General features: G+C 49.4%; 1 protein-coding gene across 4 annotated transcripts in view; it reads right to left on the bottom strand.

The window, feature by feature from the left end:
• CAMKK2 (calcium/calmodulin dependent protein kinase kinase 2) overlaps positions 1–22,045 on the bottom strand; it is a 54,118-nt gene that overhangs the window by 29,249 nt on the left and 2,824 nt on the right. For all 4 annotated transcript variants that reach the window (XM_077159801.1, XM_077159802.1, XM_077159803.1 and 1 more), the window contains exons 2-5: positions 7,288–7,757; positions 5,177–5,224; positions 2,026–2,079; positions 1,300–1,351 (exon numbers count right to left, since the gene is read on the bottom strand). In XM_077159801.1, coding sequence (XP_077015916.1) covers positions 1,300–1,351; positions 2,026–2,079; positions 5,177–5,224; positions 7,288–7,701 — 568 coding nt within the window. In that variant the 5' untranslated portion in view covers positions 7,702–7,757. The remainder of the gene's footprint in view (positions 1–1,299; positions 1,352–2,025; positions 2,080–5,176; positions 5,225–7,287; positions 7,758–22,045) is intronic.

Raw genomic sequence — 22,045 nt, 5'->3', positions numbered from 1 at the left:
GAGGGGGTGGCTTAAGCAAGTGAAATCCTCATCTACCATCGGAGAAAGTCAAAAGCAAATATCGCAGAGTTCTCGCCTGCCATCCTGCCCATGCAAAAAAAAAAAAAAAGTCAAAAAACGGGTAAATCAAGAAACGGTGGTATACGGATATTATCTGACTTGGAGTTCCTATCAGCAGGATGAACCGAGGTCCTAGTATGAGGATGCAGTTCACATGTTTCTTATCTACTTTCTCTTTGTTTTGCCCCAGCTCGTGCTTTGCCCTGTGCTGCTGGCAGGCAGCTCATGCGCAAGCAGCCTCCACTATGCGTGCCTGCAAGTACGTCATTCGACCGTGGGACAGTAATTACCAATTCCTACAAGACCTTAACCTAGGAGGAGGGGACAGCAAGGAACCCTTGCCCTCCATAAAGGCCCTCCTGTTCTACGGGATTTTCTTTGTCTTGAAATATAATTCAAATGCCCTTGGTAAAATTCACCATTTTAAAATGTATAATTTAGTGACTTTTACAACGTTCACAAGGCTGTGCAACCATCACCACTATCTAATTCCAGAACGTCTTCCTCATCCCAAAAAGAAACCCCGTATGCCATTAGCAGCCACTCTTCATTCCTCCCCGGTCCTGCACAGCCCGCCCCCCAGCCCCTGGCAGCCACTAATCTACTTTCCAATCTGTATGGATTTGCCTGTTCTGGACATTTCACTACATGAGATCATATAACCTGTGACCTTTCGTGTCTGGCTTCTTTCACTTAGCATCGTGATTTCAAGGTTCATCCATGGCGTAGCGTGGAACAGACTTCATTCCTTTTTATGGCTGAATCAGAGTCCACTGCTTACACAGACCACATTTTATGTTTCCATTCATCCGTTAATGGGCACTGGGTTTCTTTCCACTTTGGGGCTATTACAAATAACGCTGCTGTGAACACTGTGTACGAGATTTTGCACTGGACACGTGTCTCCGGTTCCCTCGGGTAGATATCTATGAGTGGGATTGCTGGGTCTCGCGGTAACTCTATGTTTAACTTTTTGAGGAACTGTCCAAGTGTTCTCCTCTATGGGATTTTTTAACTTGATATGTATATTACTTTAATTAATATTTTAAAATAAAAATTAATAAAGAACCTCGGCATTGTCCTCAGGGGAGGCCCTGAGCATGGCGGGGCGTCTCCACCCAGAGCTCTCTCCTCCCAGCCGCCCAGGGGCAGGTCTGCAGGGGCTCCGTTTGGTGGGGTCCATCCTGTCCTTCCCTGGCCCCTGCACCCAAGAGCAAAGGCCCAGGCCCCCCAACTCACGTGGAAAGCCGGCCTGTCGGATGAGCTTCTTTTTGGACAGCACCTTCATGGCCTGTGGGAGGAAAGGCCCAGCTCCAGGTTAAGCAGTGACGGGGGTGGTTTCCCACCACTCTGAGGCCTGTCCGTGTTCTCACCCCCTTGGCAACCTCGGGGCAATGGAGTGAGCGCCTCGAAACCTGAGGCAATCAAGCAGCCCCTGGGATGCACGGAAGCCAGACTCCGGGGGTCCCTCCAGCTAGGACACCACGAGACTCGAGACCTCCTGTCACTGAATCACAACACAAGTGAGCTGGAGTGATGAGTGAGGGGGAGGACTCTTCTCCAAGTGGGGAAACTGAGCTGTCACGGTAACGCCACTTGCTCAGGGCCACACTTTTAGCACATGGGAGAGTCAGGGGGTGAACCCACATTGGGGCTGACTCCAGAGCCTCAGTGGCACGGGCGATTTGTCGACCTACCATATAGTGCTCCGTGCTAAGGAAGACAGAGAGGAGAGCAATAAAAGAAATGCCTGCTGAACAAACAGGTCTTCCTGGGCCAACAACTTCACCTCCCCATTTCCCCATCTGTAAAATGGGGAGACCATTTCCTTTCTAAGACATAAAATGACCCAAGGATGAAATGAGAACACAGCTATGAAGACCTTCTAAGAAGCCAAGTGCTAGAAAGGAGACATTTTATCTGGATAACAGTTGGGGTGGGGAGCAGGGGAGGGGGGACACTCACATAGTAGGTATTGTCATTCTCGTTGTAGGCCAGCTTGACCACGCCGTAGGAGCCCTGGATAAAGAGAGATGCCCATGACATACTATCCAGCAGTTAGGATCTGCAAAACGAGGGTCCTAATACAGAGGTTGCACATGGGCCAAATCTGCCCTGCAATTGTGTTTTGTTGCATTCACAGAGTTTTTATAAAGCTTGAATTCATTGTCAATATCTAAAAGTAGAAAGATTTCATATAAAAATTCAGATTCCAAGATTCTTTGAAAAAAAAAATCAGAAGATCTGCAGGAAGCCCTCATATGCATATGTTAACAGTTTGCCACAAACCTCACTACTCCCTACTGTCTGATACCTCACGTATATTACTCACTCGGTCTTACTGGCATGGGAATTTTTGACCTGTGCAGTGATGTGGACCACTGGCTGAAACCAAAGCAAAAATAGGCATGAGAATCGCTTAGAGAAAATAATAATAATAATAATATGGTGGGAATGCATCATCCCCGTGTTGACATGGGATTTCCCCAGAAGCTTTAGCTTTTACAGAAACACATTTAGTTTTAAGATGAAGACAGTAAGAATAATGAACAAAGCTGAGTGTGGTTGAATGAGGAAGGCTAGACGCATGTCTGATACCAGAAGGAAGGATAGAGGATAAAAACCAGGACAGTATAACTTAACAAAACCTGGAGTGGACAGTGATGATGATTTAACGTACAAATATAACAAAGTTTTACATGAGGGAGAACAAACGAATGCCCACATTGCAAGGTGTTGAAAATGGGATGGTATATCGAAAAAATGCAATTAATGCAAACTAGGGTCTATAGTTAACAGAAACATTGTAATATGCTTCCATTAAATGTAGCAAAGGCTACATATACCAAAGCTAAATGTGAGTAAGAGGGGACTCTAAGGGAGGGTATGAGATTCTTGGTGGTAGTGTTGTTATAATATTTTTTTCTCCTTCTTCTTTTTTTTGCAAAAGAAATGGCAATGTTCTCACGTATGTTCACAATATAGACAGCGGTGGCGATGCATAACTAGGGGACCAGGAGCCATTGATTGTACACCGTGGATAGACTGTATGGTGTGTGAATAAAACTGTTTAAAAAACAAACAGGACACACGTGCTGGAGAAAACGTGGAGAGAGAGATGTACCCATCCCCTGCTGTTAGGGAAGTAGAATGGTGCAGCCCCTCTGGAGGGCAGAGTGGTGGCACAGGAAGGTCAGCACAGGATTGCCGTACGATCCTGTAACCCATGATTAGATATGTACTTGGAAGATCTGAAAGCAGGGTCATGAATGGACATTTGCACACGGGTGTTTACGGTGGCAGAATTCATGATCTGCAATGGATGGAGGTGACCTAAGGGTACATTAACTGATGAATGGAATGGCAAACCGTGGTGTGTCCAGATGATGGAATATTGAGCAACTGCAAGAAGGAATGAAGTTGTGAGGTAGGCAACCAGGTGAATGAACCTTGAGGACATTATGTTGAGTGAAATAAGCTAGAAACAAAAGGCAAATACTGTACAACCTCACTCACATGGACTAACTGTCATATGTATACTCTCAGAATTGAATTTGAGAGCATAGGTTATCAAGCAATAGAACGTGGGCAGAGACTGGGCAATCGACAATTCAGGAGTACAGAATGTTCCATTTTAACTGCTATTTCTAAATTCTGAGAGGCTGAGCTCTTTGCGTACAGCCTGGTCGCTCCCTAGACCTCTGGGTCTCTGTGTGACGCCTGAGACTCAGAATTAGAGGCCTGAAGGTCAGCATTACCCCCATATGGCAACTGTTAAAGAACCTGAAAAAGAGATCAGACTTCAATTAGAGATATGAATGAAGTCGATCTGGTTAGGACTAAGGAAAAACAGAATACACAGTGAAGGGTGATATTGACTGTATTTTAAAACTTCAACTTCTGTGTGAGACCAAAGGAAGAGATGTTTATTTGGTACAAAATCTATATTTTCTATAGCACACTAGCTAATTTAGCCTTGTATGGTCAGCTTATTCAAACAACATAATTATACGGAACCTTGAAAAAGGAATGAAATCTTGTTATTTTGATAGGTTAATGTAATACCCCAATATATTCCAGAGTAACTGGGCAGAAAATTAAAAAAAAAAAAAGTATTTGCAAAGTTCCCTGGAGGGACTAGGTGGAAAAGTAGAAATATTAAACTTCCCCACCTGGGGAATTACTGACATTCTCGCAAGCATTAAGGACTACCAATTTAATAAGCCAAGCCCTTGATCTTGGTGCTTGCCCTCATAAAATTATTCCTGCAAAGGAGAAGCTAAACCTACTTATAATTATGCCTAAGAGTCACCTTCAGAGAACCTCTTTTGTTGCTCAGATGTGGCCTCTCTCTCTAAGCCAACACTGCAAATAAACTCATTGCCCTAATTCCAACATAAGACATGACTCCCAGGGATAAGCCTGGCCCTGGCATCGTGGGACTGAGAAAGACTTCTTGACCAAAAGGGGGAAGAGAGAAATTAAACAAAATAAACTTTCTGTGGCTAAAAGATTTCAAATAGAGTTGAGAGGTCATTTTGGAGGTTATCCTTAAGCATTATATAGATATTCCTTTTTAGTTCCTAGTATATTAGAATAGCTAGAAGGAAAGACCGGAAACATTTAACTACAATCCAGTAGCCTTGATTTTGGATGATGCGTGTATAACTATATACTTTTATGGTGTGACTATGTGATTGTGAAAATCCTGTGACTGACACTCCCTTTATGCAGCATATGGGCAGATGAGAAAGAAAATAAAAACAAAACATAAATAAATAATAGGGAGGGATAAGGGGTATGGGATGTTTTGGGTGTTCCTTTTTTATTTTTATTTTTAATTTTGGGGGGAATAATAAAAGTGTTCTGAAATTGCTTGTGGTAACAAATGCACAACTGATGATGTCATGAGCCATCGATTATATACTTTGGATGATTATATGGTATGTGAATATATCTCAATAAAATTACAGTTAAAAAAAAAATGAAAACAACTAACAAAACTCTGGACCATTAATGACAAAACTCTCTCCCCTCACTTGGCTGAGTTCCCACTATGGTATCTGAGACGCCTCTGGTAGATGCAGGAAACAAGCCTGGCTCCTGGGACATTTACCTTTCCAATTTCATCCTTCAGCGTGTACTGATTCAGCTGCACACAGTCCTGGAGAGACAGCAGAGACACAAGGAAAATGAACTGTAAGTCTGCAGCTAGATCCATTTTTCACCAACTACGTACAACCATGTAGCCAGGAGCCAAATCAAGAACCAGAGTATTCCCAGCCCCCAGGACCCCACTCACTGCCCCTTCCAAAGTGACCAGTATCCCAGCTCCAACAGCCCAGAATGTGCTTGTTTCTGTACTTTATAAAAACGCGATCATATAATACATATTATTTTAGCACCCATTTTTTCAAAGGTTGCTACTACTTTTAAAAAGTTAATTTTAAATTAAATAAGTAATCCATGACCTCACTCCCCTGTAAAAAATTTTAAGTGTTCCAAGAGGAGAATCGTGAGGCAGGCCAAGATTTCTTAGATAATACACAAAAAGCACAAACCATTCTTTTTTAAAATTGGACTTCACCAAAATTTAAAACTTTTGCCTTTCAAGACACCATTAAGTAGGTAAACTATGGACAATAGTTAATAACACTACTCTAATAATTTTTCCTCAATTCTAACAAATGTAATTACTGTTTTAAAAAATAGTAGAACTACAAAAAAAAATAGTTGGGTAGAGTTTCCAGGAAACAGAACTAACTCAGGAGGCAGGTACCCTTTGCTCTTCTCTCCTACTCCTTCTTCCTGCCTGGAATGGTGATGTGAAGGTTAGCACGACAGCAGCTATCTTGAGACCATGAGGCTTTTAGGACAAATGCAACATCACAGAACCACCACACCCAGAATGTCTAGCTTCAGACTTATTTTACATGATAAGGAAGCCCTACTGTGGTAAAGCCACTGTTACTGGGGGTCTCTGTTTCTCTAAGCTGACTCAATTCTAGCTAACATAAACCCAAACTATCCCTCCAGCTTCATCTCCACCCTCCCACACTCCCTCCAATTATGGGTCCCACACTCCAGCTACATGAACCATTCATCGCCTCTGGGCCTTTACTCGTGCAAAGGTTCACCCAGCTGGGGTAAACCGTCTGTGTGCTCATCTCCAAGTGCTAAAGTTATGCCAAGCCTTCAAAATGGAGTGAAACACCAGCTACTCTAGAAAGCTTTTCATAATTTCCAGTCTCCTCCTCCATTAAACCCATTTATTCCTTCAACAAATATCCTGCAGGCTCCTACTAGGCTCCAAGCACTAGGCATAGCAGTTAAGACGAGTGTTCTACTGGGGCTTACATTGCAGAAGGAGACAGGAGATAAGGAACTGAATGAACACACAGTGCTGAGTGCCATGATGCAAAATAAACAGGGCCGCAGGCTGTGGAGGAGCTGCTTTAGAGAGGGCGGCGAAAGGAGCCCTTTCCATGGAGGTGGCTTTTGAGTTGAGATTTGCACAAGAGCCAGATCAGTCCTGCCAAGATCACAGGGCCGTGGGGGCTGGTTCCAACCGGAGGGGACCGCATGGGAAAGGCCCTGAGGTGGGAATAAGCTCGAGGTCTCTGAGGAACATAAGCAAGGCTGGTCCTGATGGAAGGCGCTGAGGCAGGAGGGGAAGGGACAAGCCAGGCAGGGTCCGGAAACCCTAGTGGGGATCTGAGTCCTATCCCATGGACCCGACTCTAAGAGAGAGCAAGGATGAGCTGGGATGAAGCCAGGAAGGTGCTGAGCTCACGGCCTGCCACTCAACAAGGAGGAGACACCTCTGCGAGGCCGGGGCCTCCTAGTGACCCACCACATCCCCATGTCCGCGTTCCTGGCGGCACGCCCAGCACCCCATCTCCTCGAAGGGAAGAGGGTGGGGGCTCTCCTCTGGCCCCTGGAGCCCAGGGGGCCCACACTCACAGCCGGCACCCCACCGCACCATCCCCAGCGCCTCAGTCTCCCAGGGTACCCAGAAGGCTGGAGCTGGACACAGGGGTGACCCCTTTGTTGACGGCCTCCCCTTCCCTGTATCCCCTCCCCAGGCCTGTGCGGTGTTCCTGGGGCCACCTTCCCAATCAACTGGGGGCGGGGGGGGGGGGGCAGTCTGGCACCCAGACCCTCCGGGTGGGGGGGAGGGGCACTGGGAACCCGCGGGGAAGCCACCCGCGCGCGCGGCTCACGCACCTGCAGCCCGGTGATGGAGACGTGGTGGGACTCGACCGTGGGCCGCCGCGGCAGCCGGGGCGACGTCCGCGGGGACCCGACCGGCGAGTCCGCCGAGCAGCGGCCGTTCACGTCGGCCGGGCCCCGCGACGGCTCCTGCAGGGAAAGCTTACCAGCGGCCAGGCGCGGCCGGGCGCGGGACTCGGGGCCGTCGAGGAGGCCGCTCCCCTGCGCCTCCACGGCCGGGTCCCCGGGCAGGCCCGGGCCGCGCTGGGTGGCGGCGAGGAAGGACTCCATGCCCAGGCGGAGGCTCAGGGAGGACAGGCCCCGCAGGGCCTCGCTGCTGCTGCTGCTGCCGCCGCCGCCCCGGCCCCCCAGCTCATCCTGGGGGGCGGCCCGGTCGCTGCTGGGCTGGCTAGAGACGCATGATGACATGGTGCGCTGCCAGCTTCATGCGGCACGCGGGGGCGCTCCCATCGGGTCGGGGCTGCCTGCGGGGAGAGGAGGGGTCAGCGGGGACCGCACAGGACCCTCGCCTGGCCCGCCTGGGTGCCTACAACCTGCCTGGGTTTGACACCCTAAAATAAATCATGCCGAGCAATGTCATCAACGCCACCCAACTGCACACTTAAAAATGGCTAAACTGGTAATATATGCTACCACAATTTTTCAAAATGTACTCAGGGAATTCGATAAAGACAGAAAGTAGATGAGGAGTTGCTGAGGGCTAGGTGGTGCTGGATGGGTCAGGGTCAGGATGGCTAAAGGGCATGGATTTCTTTTTCTTTTTTCCTTTGGGAGGGGGTGTGAGGGTATCGGTGGACTAGCCAGGAATTGAGAGAACCGGGGTCTCCTGCATGGCCCGTGAGCATTCTACCACTGAACTCCCCGTGTGCCCGTATCTCTTTTTTGAGATGATGAAAATAATCTAAAATTGACTGGGGTTGCACAATCTGCAAATATACTAAAAGCCAATGAATTGTACATTTTTAATAGGTAAACTGTATGGTATGTGAATTATATCTCAAAAAAAGTTGTTAAAAACTTTTTTAATCTTGCAGAACATGATGCAATCTGATCTGAGTCTCTTCAGAAAAGCAGATTCTACACCTCCTTATTTTAAAAGCCCCTTCCCACACACCAGAACAAGAATTCCAAACTCAACTTCCTCCTACAGGAACCCAGTATAAGAAAACCCCAAAATAGAGCATGCATGCCCCTATAAGGGAGACAGCTGCTTCCAGGGCAAGCCAATTGTGGTTAAGCAGGGATATGGAGCTAGGATTGTCAGGATTTCCCTTTTTTTTTTTTCTGTATAAAGAGAAGCTCTGAATCCAGGATAGGTGACACACCTGGTATGTGTAATTAGCAATTATTCCAAATATTTTCAAATGCTGGACAGGCCAAATAAAACAATTCCACAAGACAATCTCTCAGCAGCATGCCCGCCCAATGGTAACGATTCAGAAGCACTTTCCAAAATATCTCTCACTCAACAGCACAACCTCCCAAATGCCCCAGGTTGTTAGTTTGCTATTAAGACCCCCATTTTATAAATGGGGAAACTCAGGGTCATGGGAGAGTACCCTGGGCTCCCAGCTTGGCCTCAGTCTGGGGCTTCTCAGCTGAGGAGCCGGGATCAGGGGTGACAGGAGGGGAAGGAGATGCCCAGCAGGCGGCTAGGCAAGGGAAGTCCGTGTTGTGGGAATGCAGGTACAATGCAGGGAGGGGCTAATGCTTCTCTCATTCAGGCTACATCTTCTGGCTGATCCCTGCCAGATATAATGCAAAGCCACAGATAAAAAAAAAAAAAAAAAAACTGACACCACTGCCTTAGACAGTAAATTCTCTCCATCTCTCGGACAGAGTATTAACCTTTCATTCATGTGTTTGACAAAGTCTTCTGGACAAATGTCACAGGTGCCACTGGAGTTCAGTGAGAACACTGATGGACCTGCAGAGTGGACAAGGTCCACTCTATGGTGGCTGTGCGGCAGCAGGCATGGGCTAACTGCCAATGAATTGGGCACTTTAGAATGAATGGTTAGTTTTATATTCGTTGAATTTCACCTCAATAGAAATGAAAACAAAAACAAAAAACCTGGGGGTGTGATGAGATCATCTAGGAAGGGAGAGAGAGAAAGCTGAGAAGAAAGAGCATGTGCAAAGGCCCAGCAGCAGGAAGGAGCGGGCACCTTGTTTTCAAGGAACTTGACTTGCAAACAGCCCACGTGGCTTGAGCAGAGCCAGAGTGGCTTAGGATGAGGCCCATGGTAAGGATTTGGGTCCTTATCTTAAGAGCCTTGGAAGACACTGGCAGGTTTTAGGTAGAGGAATGACACGATTAGAGCAGCTGTCCTGATCTGAAGCTATTATATACCCCAGAAAAGCCATATCCTTTAATGCTCAATCAGTATTGCCGGGTGGGATCTTTTTTATTGTTTTCATGGAGAAGTGACCCGCCCAATTGTGGGTGGGGACTTTCGATTGGATGGTTTCCATGGAGATGTGTCTCCAACCACTCAAAGTGGGGTTGCTTATGGAGCCCTTAAGAGGGAACAATTTTGGAAAAAGCTTCAGAGCCAATAGAGCCCACACAGCCAGAGACCCTTGGAGATGTATAAAGAAAACACCCCCGGGGAAGCTGTTAAAGAAATCTGGAGAGAAAGCTAGCAGCCATCACCATGTGCCTTTCCCTGAACATCATCGGCCTATCTTTCCCTGGATGTCTTAGTTTGGATATTTCTATAGCCTTGCCTTAATTTGGACATTTTCACTGCCTTGGAACTGTAAATTTACACCTTAATAAATTTCCCTTTTTAACAGTCATTCTGTATCTGGTATGTCGCATTCCAGCAGCTTTTACAAACTAAAACATCAGCCCTTCTAAAAGATGGAAAAAAAAAAAAAGGAAGGGTTTTCTCTGAGTGCCAGGAAAATGGTGGGTGTGCCATAAAGAGTTTAGGAATGTGTAAAACACACTCTCTTGATAACACTGGATGGTGGAAGGATAGTGAGGAAGGGAACAACTGATGGCAGCAGAAAGCTAGTGCTCCCCAGAGGATCTGGCTGTGTACAGAGAAATGCCACTTGGCCCGTTCGGAATGGTCTTTCAGGAAGGATTTCTTGGATATTGCCTGGACAGCAGAGTAGACAGATAGGGTCTGCAGAGCAGGGAAAGTCCACCTGGAAAGGCATCGAGAAGATAATCACGACATCCAGCACAGACATGAGCACAAGTTACAAACACCCGGTGCCCAGTCAAGGAAAGATGAAGAGTCCAATCAGGTAACAAGATGCTCAGAACTCACCCATAGGAAGAGAAGTGCCCCCCAAACCACTGCACACCTACTAGGACGGCAACCATTTTTAAAAACAATAACAAGTGTCAGCAAGGGTGCGGAGGACCTGGAACCCTTGTGCATTGCTGGTGGGAATGTAAGACGGTACAGCTGCCATGGAAAACAGATTGGGGGCTCCTCAGGGAGTTAAATATAAAATTACCATACGACCCGGCACTTCCAATCTTGGGTATATTCCCAAGAGGAATGGAAACAGGTACTTGAGTAATCACATGGATATACATGCTCACAGCAGCCAAAAGGCAGAAACGGCCCAAATGCCCACCACTTGGTGAATGGATAAACTCAACGCGGTCCATCTGTACGATGGAATATTACTCAGCCATAAAAAAGGAATGAAGTTCTGACAGAGGTGACACCACGGATAAACCTCGAAAACATGGTGCTGAGTGAAATAAGCCAGACACAAAAGGACAGATATCATGTGATTCCATTTATATGAAATATCTAGAATAGGCGAATTCATAGAGACAGAAAGTAGATTAAAGATGACCAGGGGCTGGGGGTTGGGGAGAATAGGGAGTTACTGCTTAGGGGCGGCAGAGATCCTGCTTGGAATGATGAAAAAATAGATAATGGTGATGGTTGCCCAACACTGTGAATATAATACCATTAAATTTCACTTAAAAATGTTTAACCTTCATGTTTTATATATATATAATAATATATACGTATTGCCACAATACAAAATTTAAAAAACCCAAAATGTAATATCTTTTTTTTTTCATCTATCCTATTGGCAAAGACAAAGCATTTACTGAAACTATGTTGATGTGAATATGAGCAAAAAACACACTTCCCTGCGCTGCAGGTGAGAGTATAAATTGGATGCCACCCTGTGGCGGGAAACCCATCGATATCTAACAAAATTCCAAATGGACAAACTCTTTGACTTCATGATTCCACAGCTGGGAATTTATCCTACGGACCACCTTACGCATATAGAAAACGATGTGCATCCAAAGTCATCCCAGGAGAGTGCTTTCAAACCATCCACGGGAAAGTCAGTCAGTAAAATGAAGGCCCTCACTGAGGAGAAAATCATGCATCTGTTTACAAAAATGAGGTGGGTCCACCTGCCCAAATGTGAACTAGCTCCGAGACACTGTGTTAGGTGGACGAAAGCAAAGCACGAATGTGCCACTGTTAGCAGAAGGATGGGCAGGCACACCTGACAGTGTCTGCACTGAATATTTCTGGAAAGACACCCAAGAAAGTGGCAGCAGAGACGGTCTCAGGGGAAAAGAAGCGGCGTGCAGAGGTGGGGGAAGGACAGGGTGGGAGAGTCTTACTGCTCACTACATACAGTTTTTACTTTTGTACCATGTGCATATAGTAACTGTTCAGAAAAAAAAATGCATTTTTAAAAGAAAGAGAATAACTGTAACCGTGCAAGGAGTTGTGACGACAAGGCCCTGGGGGCTCTGGGGCCATGTAGGGTGGGAAAGTGGAGCCGGTCCCATTTTATTAATCTTCTCTCCCACCCCTTACAGCGCCTGAGAATGAATCACGCTCATGGCCCAGCAACCCTGCAATGCAGGCACACGAAGCAAGTTCAAGGTTCTCCGGGGCCTCAGCTGCCATCATTTTTCCTTTCTGTGATCTTTATCTCCCTGGGAGGAAGAGTCGAGCCCGTGACATCCTACTCAGGCTCCCCCTCGCCCAGGCTCACCCTGGACAGGCGAATCAGCCTCTCTCGGCTTTGGTTTTCCCATCTGGAAAATGGGTGCCCACCAGGTAGTCACAGGGACTAAAACGGGTTAAGCACACGGCACCATGCCTGGCACATGGTTTGATGCCCCCGAAAAGCTATTCTTTAAACAAACGCCTTTTGGAGGCCAACTGCAGGCCGGGCGATGTCCCAGAACATTCCTGAGGGGCTGATGCTAAGCGAGGGCAGCGGCCTGCTCGCGGGAACCATGGCGGTGCCCCTGGGGGCTGCCCCGCACCCCCTCCCCGAGCCTCCTCGGATGGGTTCAAATCTAAGCCTGGCAGTGCCTGAGAAACAGTCAATGGAGATTTTTTTTTCTTGCCCACAGAAAAACAATTGCTTATCGACTTCCACTCCAGACCAGGGACACCAAGCCATCTGCCCCCAGCCAGCGGGCTTTTAATCAGTCTCCTCGGCAAGCTGGCGTCTGGCCCGGGCCTCTTCGGGAGCCTCTGAGGTCTGGAGGAGGGAGGAGGGGAGAGAAATGTGGGCGTCAGGGCCACCTGTGTGTATGTGGGGGGTACATCCAGGCCTCAGCGCCGCTCAGGCCACCCGGGACAGCATGGGCTTGGCCACCTGGCCTGACACGGAGCCCTGCCCAGACGGGAGAGCTTCTCCAGCTCCCTGACCCCTGTGAGCCCAAGCCAGGACCCTTTAAGTCTGCACAGAAACACGTGGCTGTGCTGACAGCAACTGCTCACATTCAGCCTAGCACCCATCAGATGCCAGGTTCGGGGCTGGCAGCCACACCTGTGCCACTCAGTCCTCGCAGGTCACCCCCTACCCCACCCCCCAGGGGGAGGCACTGCTAAGCGTTCAATTTCGGGGGGCCCAGAGTAAGAGCTCTCTGCAAAGCTGCTTGGGTTTAGGTCTTTTCCCAGCATCTCCTGCCCCAACCCCGGGACTGTCCCCACAAGGGTGAGGCCCTGATGGCTTCCCCCACCGCAACCAGATGCTTCCTGGAGCACGTGGACCCCCATCAGAGCCGGGAGGGAGGGGTGCCCCCCTGCTTCTGCCGGAGCTAAGGACCATGGGCCGCAAGCAAAAGCTCATCCGTTTCCCAGGGGCCGTTTCCAACCTGCCCCCCACGTGGAACTCCCCGGCACGGTCACCTGCCTAAGAACCCAACAGCGGTGCCAGGGACGTGTCCCCAAACCTGACAGGCACACCCTGCACAGGGTCCCCTGAGGTCGCCTTGTCCCAGGCACCAAGGCACAACAAAGGGAACCGAAATAACTCCAAGGACCCCTGCCAAGGTCACGGACTCTTCCCTCCCCAGGGCAGTGGCTCAGCCAGCCACATCCTCTCACAGGGGAAAACTGGGGCCGAGAGGTCCTCCAGGAAATTCACATGTTCATTTGGTCTTTCTACTAATAATTACTGAGGACCTACTATGTGCCAGGCAAGCAAAACAGACGTGGTTTCTACTCTTAGGGACTGACAGCCTAGTGATGGGAATTTTTTTTAATTAATACTAATCATATGTCACATACACATATGGGTCTCGTGTGTTGCAAATTTAAACTTCTGTTCTAGGAATGGGCTGTAAGGATCAGCTTTGTGGTTGCACTTCAGAAATCTGTGGCGGTGCCTATTTCTGGCTTTGTGATGTAGCTATGGCAAATAAGTCAGAGATGCCAGCCCTCTACCCAAGAGAGACATTAAGTTCATGATTGTGATGTCAAAGGCCCTTTATTTTCTCTCCCTATTGGAAATCTATCACGTGTTAGGGAAGAATTGTAACTCTGACATTTCACCAGATTGAAGCATAGATTATTTCGTACCCTTTTGTTATTAAATGGGTTCCCCCCTAATCCGGAAATGAAAAAAAAAGGAAACTAGTCACACAAGGTTCCTCAAAGAGCTGAACACAGAATTACCATATGCCCCGGCAATTCCAGTTCTAGATCTACGCCCCGAAAGAACTACAAACAGGGACTCGAACACTGGTGTCCACTGCAGCATTATTCACAAGCGCCAAAGGATGGAAGCGAGCCGGGTGTCCATTTGGCAGTGAAACCAAAGGTGGTCTCTCCACGCAGTGGAGTATTACATAGCCATAAAAAGAACGAAGTTCTGATACATGCAACGTGGATGGACCTTGAAAACATCACACTAAAGGAAAGAAGCCAGACACAAAACGACAACTACTGGATGATTCCACTGATACGAAATACCTAAACTAAGCAATTCATAGAGATGGAAAGTAGATTAGAGGTTACCAGGGGCTGGGTGGGAGAGGACTGGGGAGTTATTGCTTAATATGTACAAAGTTTCTATTCTGGGATGATGAAAAAATTCTTGAAAGAGATAGTGGTGATGGCTGCAGCAATTTGTGACTGCAACTAATGCCACTGAACTGTATACTTAAAAATGGTTAAAATGGTAGGTTTTATGTTCCATTTTAGCATAATTAAAAAAAAAAAAAGCAGATCCATGCATCTATGAGCCCAAACTGGGGGAGAGAAACCTAGGGTGCTAGAAAAAAGAATAACAGAGGGACCACCTTAGCTCTGGGGCGGGGGGGGTCATGGAGGCCCCCATTAAGGAACTTAGACACAGGCTCTGCCTGACAGGGAGGGGACAGGGGGTGGGTAGGGAAAGAGCTCTGGGCCTGGGGTGCTGGGGGAGGAGGCTGGAGGGGGCCGATCAGGACAGCTTTGTGGGCAGCTGAAAAGGACACTCAGAGGCGCAGTGCTCACACCCCACCCCACTGGTGTCGGGGTGCCAGGGCTCAGCAACTCTGTCCAATACCTGAGGGGCAGCGGGGAGGGGGCACTGCGGCTGATGCCAGCGGGCAGCTGGCACCCCGGGGCATGACTCGGCGCCCCGCGAGCAGTGCCATCAGAGCCGTGATGCCCGCTCTCCTTGAACTCTCAGAGGGCTTGGAGGGTGGGGGTGGGCACTGAAAACAGAGGGCCTCCCATAGCCTTACAGCCACCCACAGACCCTGCCCCATCACAGCCCTGGGAGCCAAAAGGCTGCAGAGGTGACTCTCAGATGATGGCGGGTCCCCGACGTTGTATTTGACCTATGCTGTGTTTGAAACAATTTGAATTAAAGGCCAACGTTTAAAAGCTGGGGCTCTAATTATTTGACCAGGGTTGAATCATTGCCCCCATCCCCCCACCTCCAAATTAAGTCCACCCTGAACCTGGGATGTGACCCTCCTTGGACACAGGTGCTTCGCAGACATACCTGGGTGAAACCAAGGTGACGGGTGCCCGATCAGAGGACGGAACTGTGGACACAGGCTCCCCGGGGGTAAGGGCCCATGATGACAGAGGCAGAGGCTGGAGGACTGCAGCTACGAGGCAGGGAAGGCCAAGGAACTCGAGGGCGGCCGGCAGCCACCAGCAGCTGGAAGGGGCACAGAACGGCCCTCTCCTAGAGGGCGCGGGGCCCTGCTGACGCCTTGATTTAGGCTGTCTGGTCTCCGGAACTGAGACAGACACATTTCTGTTGCTTTTAACCCCTGGGCCTGTGGTGATCTGTCACGACAGCCCCGGGAAACCAAGACCAGCTTGCTGCAGCGTCCGGCAGGGGGCACAGCCCAGCAGGCCACAATCCCCACCACTCCCTGCTGCCTCCCGACCCCGAGGCCAGGCACCAGCTGGCCCTCCCTGCTTTTGATTTTTTTTTTTTTCACACACCCTCCACTTTTCCACATCTCATATCTATGCTGCCCCTACAGGGGTCCAAGTGTGCAGCCCGGCTTTGAGGGTCAGAGATAAAAAGGGCAGACATCCCTGGTCATCTGTTCCAGCCAGTTCATTTCACCAATGAGAAAACAAAGGCTCTTTGGAAAGGTTTACCGCTTTGGCCAAAGTCACACAGTGGTTCCAGGCGGAGCTAAAATTGGTCTGGGTTTTTCAGGAAGGGGCTAAAAATTACAGGCACAGCCTTGCAATAACTACAGATTGTGTCCTGAGCAAAGCCCAGGCCGGGCCAATTTCCCTAACAAAGGGGGGGGCCTACAGCACTTCTCTCTGGGTTCCTGGGACCTCACCTGTGTTTTAGGGGAGGCTGCAGAGGCACAGTGTCTCTGTACCCAGAAAAGAAGTGCATAGCATTTGGGCACAAAGGCAGCGGCCTCACTAGCATGTGAGAGCCATGGCTTTGCCTCTCTTGCTTACTGCTGAACTCCAGAGCCCAGAGTCTTCTAGAATATTGTTGGCACTCAATAAGTATTGGCTGAAGGTGGCTGTTTATTTCAACCAACCTAAGGCCATTCACAAGGTCAGAAGCTTTCTTCAGCTGGCCTAGAACCTACGTTCCTTCATTCTGACGACAGCAGCCCAATTTATTTCTGGGAACACATCTCCTCATGTGGCAGATGACCCCAAGAAGCTGACCCTCCATGGGTTTCAGGGGTTCTCCTATGCCTCAAGTCTGGCCAACTGGGCAGCAACTGCTCTGGCCAAGTGACTGATTCAAGAGTAGATGCATGACCCAAACTGTTTACCAAAATGTCACTGGGGATTTTGCGGAAGTGTTAAGAAAGAATGTCTCTCTGTTGAATTTAGAGCTTTGAGGATATGCTCCTGGGGCTATGGAGAAGTCTGCCCAAGAATGAAGTCAACAGAGAGAGAAGAACTGAGGCTGCAGGCATAGTTTGGACACCTTGATCCAGCCATGCCTGAAGCCCATGTACCCAAGGTGTTTTTAGCTTCTATGAGCCAATAAATGTTTTTGCTTATGCCAGTTTGCTATGGATTTTCTGTCACTTACAACCAAGGATCCTGACTGGCAGATGATACAGAGTTGACTAAGAGCAAAGCTTTTCCAGGGAGCTCCCTTTGTTGGCTATTCAGTTCCCTACAGCCTAAGGCTCCCATCTAGGCCACACTGCCAGGCGGCTGCACATCCCCTGGCAACCTAGAAAGCCTCCACCTTGACACTCAGGCAGAAACCAACACTTGCAAAGCCTTTTGTCATTGTTATTTTAATCTTTTTAATGTTAAAAGAGAAAAGAAGCAAGGACCGGGAAGAAGGCAAAGACTGATGAGGAGGATGAAGGGACAAAAGTCACTAGCCCTTCGTCCTCCTAAAAATAGTCGCAGTAGTGGCGCTGGTGGAAGAGGAAGCAACAGTGGTGACCGGTCTCCTTCTGTGCTGGCCACGTGCAGAGCACTTGGCATGCATCATCTCATGTAATAGCCACACCCAGCCTTGGGCATCAGCTGCTGATAACCGGATTTCACCAGCGAGGCAGCTGAGGCACAGACAGCCTGAGTGACTTAGCCAAGATCACACAGCTAAAAGCGAATCAAGAAAACAAAGCACTGCACTTTGAGCCACCTAAGTTTATCATCAAAGGCTCCTGGAGGGATGGAGCTTCGGGATTGGGATTTAGCCTCTGGGACTGCAGACCTGACCCCACCCCTTCTCCTTGGCTGCGGGACCTCAGCGGATAAACAATAACCTCGTGGGAATGTGGCAAGGTTGAGAGTGCTAAGGCGAGGGCATAGCCCTTGTGTAAATGGCCCCACGCAAGAGCCGCTGCCAAGAAAGGACCTGCCCATGGTGAAGTTCTATTAAAACAAAAACACTGTATCTATAATCCCACCATGCTAATCTCTTTCCATCTTCCCCTCTCATTTCGTCCAACTGCATCACACTTTACAAAACTGAAAAGGGTGTACCAGTAATTTCCCATCTTTGCTCACGTGTGTGTAAGAGTTGGCCCACGCTTTCGCACAGCTTTCATAATCAACCCTCAGCAGATAACATCGCAGAGGCCCAGACGGGTGGACTGGGCCCCCCTAGGCAGCCCAGCAAGCTCAGGGCCAAGCCGGTGCCCAGCCCTCTGCAGCCCAGCGCCCTTCCCCTGTGGCTGGACACCCACAGGCAGGGCAGTTTCACCTGTCTGAGGAGTTCACAGGCAGCTATTGTCCCAGTAACTAAATGTCACTGAGAATGGCACCTACAGCAGGTGTGCCTTGGGGGCTCAGGCTTGAAGGTGGGGGGGGGGGGGGGTTGGGGGTGTGCCTATGGTGGAGGGGTGAGGAGAGTGGGTGATTTGGAAAGGGGAAGGAGGAACTAACTTACTTCCCTCTTCTCTTTCCACCGAATCCCTCCCAACCTTTCCCTGAACAGGAGGGAAACAAAGAGAATTTCCATCCGGGATAAAAAGAGATGGAGGGGGCAGCTCAGCACCCACAGGCACCCTCTGTCTGGCCCGCCCATGGCCTCCAGCCCCAGGCCACCCTAGCTGAGGCTCAGCAGGGCCCAGGGGGCAGGAGACTTGTCTGTGACTAACGCAGTAGTAAATAAAAGTCTCTCTCTGCAGACACTTAGAAGGCAAAGCCTGAATGTACTTGTAAAACCCCTCAAAGGGAGGTTTTACTGTACAGAAGACCCTAAACCGGGGAGAGGGGCTTAAAACTACCAAAACATATTCACTTGCAGTCCTGGAAGTGGGAAGTGGGGCATCCCTGGGGGAGACGCCCCGCTGCCTGTCCCAGATCCTGATGGCCGGCCACGAGTCCCTGCACGTCCAACGCGGCCCCAGTGTCCCTGCCCTTCTTAGGACACCAGTTCCGTGTCTGTCTGTGTCCAATTCTACCTTTCTTAGGATACCAGTCCTAACAAACCTGGTTTGGCCCCACCTTAATTAATCATACCCAAGTATGTCCAAATAGGGTCACATCCACAGGACCTAGGAGTTCAGACATGAGTGTATCTTCCTTTTTTAAGGGGGGGCGGTTCAGAACTCAGCCCCTAACAAGAGGTGCTCTCCTCATTCCCACCCACACCACCGCTTCCCCTTTGAAACAGCACCAGGGCTTCCTCTCGGGTGCCAGGGGCCATGCCCCCTCCCCTGCCCGCTGGTACCGGCTGCCCCTCCAGCCTCGCCCCCCCCCCTTACCCCCGGGGCCCCCACGGCTCTCCTCTCCCAACTGGAATTGGCATTGCTACCTCTGGAGCTGCCATCTCTCCAGTAATTACAGAAGCAACCAGGATAAAAAGAGGCAACATAAAAATAGTTGTTCAGCAGGAGGGGGGAGGAGCGGGGGCACAGCAGAATCTTCGAATTCCTTCTCTCCTTTCCAAAAGGGAAATGAGGCTGGAGGTGTCTTAGCCACAGGGCCTCCCCCCACCGAAGACTTTACAGAGCGCAGGGACCATGTCATCCGTGTTCCTCGGGTCCCCGAGTCCTGCCTTGCCGTAGGGCCCCCCCAAAATAGTGGGGGTCTGCTGGCAGGTCCGCGAGGTTCCGGGGCCGTGCTAAGTAAAGCGCAGCGCCCAGCTCTGCCCTGCTTCCCGCGCCTCCCTGGCCTCCTTCCAGCCTTCCAAAAATGAGCCAGTCAAAAAAAAAAAAAAAAAAATCAAGACAAAACGAAACACAACTTGGGCTTTTCTCTCTGCTTAAAATGTTTCATAATTGAAAAAAAAAAAAAATTCAGCGGCATCCCTACAAGCACAACTGGAACTGAAAATGCCGGAGGCCCCAGATCATTTCTCCCCCATGCTGGTCCTGGACCCTCTCCTGCACCCCAGGGAGGGGGGTGCCGGGTGCCCAGGAGCTGCTGGGGGCTGTGATGACACCTGCCTGGCTTTGAGTGGAACTCTTGCTGGTTGCTTTGAGGGAAGGGTCTAATCTGGGAAGGAAGAAAGAAAAAGATTCTTCAATACCTTCTTCTTCAGACAGCAAAACTATCTGGAAATTATTTCCAGGGTAAACCCTTGTAGGGAACATGGTATCTACTCTACAAGGAGCAGGCATCATCTGCCAGCACAGGGAGCTCCGAGGAGGCCCAAGGAGTGGGCTGAGGAATGGACCCCCCACCACAAACACACCCACCTGGCACTTCAGCAGGTGAGCATCTTTGGAAAATAAGGTTTCTGTGGATGTGACGAAGGTAAGGATGGAGGTGAGGCCATACTGGACTGGGGGAGAGGGGGCCCTAACCCCAGGGAGAAAGGGCCCCAAAGAGACAGAAAAGGAGGGACCCCGAGGAAAAGGGCCGCCTGAGGAGGGAGGCTGGGACTGGAGGTGGCCACGACTGAAGGAAAGTTGTAGAAGTGAGAAGGTGTGGAACGGAACCATGGCTCGATTCCTCCAGAAGCGTGAGAATGAAGGTGCGCTGAGTGGAGTTTCTGGTCATTTCTTACAGCAGCCCCAGGAGGCCCAAACCCTAGGAAGGAAACTGTCCAGACCCCAGAAGCGCTCGGCTGAAGCATGGACACCCACTGCCTGCTGGACACTGGCCGCATACAGACCCCCACGTGGTCCGGGAAGCCCACGTTGTCCGTTCCTTTCTGCCCCCCACTTCCCCGCGCGTAAAACGGGGTCAGGGTGCGTGGCTGAGCCCATCTGGGCCCCCTGCACTGCCCGCTGTCCCCGTCCTCGGTGGCCGTCCCTGCTGGTGCGGCTCCTGGCCGACAGCGGGGCCACCAAGACGCAGCCCTACTTGCCAAGAGGGGCCTTCTCTCCTCTGGGGATGTGCTTGCCCCCCAAGAGAGTCTCACAAAATAAATACCGATGACATCACACTGGGGCCTGCATGGAGCCGAAGGGGGTGGAGCCGCGTGGAATCCAGACTCTCCTGAAAGCGATGAATTGGGGGCAATGGGCTAAGCAGAGGGCTTGGGTTCCTGGGGTGAGGGTGAGGGTGAGGTTGGGGGTCTCCCAAAACCTTGGCCCGGGAGCCTGGCCTCCAGCTGATTTCAGAAAAGTCTTCTTCTACCACTCGCTCCCCACAGAAGGAATGCCGGGATGGGTCTGTGTACACCCGTTAAGAATCAAAGGGCTGTTGGGCAGGCCACGGTGGCTCAGCAGGCAAGAACGCTTGCCTGGAATGCCAGAGGACCCGGGTTCAATTCCCGGTGCCTGCCCATGTATTAAAAAAAACTGCCCATGTATTAAAAAAAAAAAAAAAAAAAAAAAAGAATCGAAGGGCTCTTGAGGCAGAGGGATGGACAAAGTGGCCTCAAGGAGCCTGTATAGGTCAGATATGTCTAAGCACCAATTGCTGTTCTGGTGCAAGTTATTTCCTAGTATGCATTACGTATTTGCTTGAGAATTATCAAATAGAAGCCTGTATTCAACTATATTTCAGACAGTCAATTCTTTCAGCTCTCAATTTTAGGATTTAGATTAAACACCAAAGGGTATTGTTTTATATTTACACTGAAGCAATCTTAAAATAAACTACTAAGTATAATAGTCTAAAAAAAAAAAAAGAAGAAGAAGACGCCTTTATGGTGGGAACAACCCAAGTGTCCAACAATCCATCCAGATGAATGGATAAACAAAATGAAGTCAATCCTGATAACGGAGTATTATTCAGCTATAAAAAAGGAAGAGAGTTCTAATACCTGCTCCGACATGGGTGAACCTTGAAGACACTGTGCTAAGTGAAGGAAGCTACACACAAAAGGGCACATATTGTACGATTCCATTTATATGAAATGTCCCAGAACAGGCAACTCCGTAGAGACAGAAAGTAGATTCGTGGTTGCCAGGGGCTGGGGAAGGGGCTATTTCATGGGCACAGCGTTTCCTTTTTAGGGTGATGAAAATGTTTGGGGACAAGATAAAAGCAGTGGTTGCACAACACTGAGAATGTACCAAATGCCACTGAATTGCTCACTTTAAAATGGTTAATTTTATATTATGTGAATTTCACCTCAATTTCAAAAACAAAAACAAAAGAAGCCCTTATGAACCCCTATCAGCAGGCTAACAAGTAATAAGCAC

The sequence above is a fragment of the Tamandua tetradactyla genome, chromosome 5 (genome assembly GCF_023851605.1).
Source record: "Tamandua tetradactyla isolate mTamTet1 chromosome 5, mTamTet1.pri, whole genome shotgun sequence".
Lineage (NCBI taxonomy): Eukaryota > Metazoa > Chordata > Mammalia > Pilosa > Myrmecophagidae > Tamandua > Tamandua tetradactyla.
This window is presented reverse-complemented; position numbering and strand designations above follow the sequence as displayed.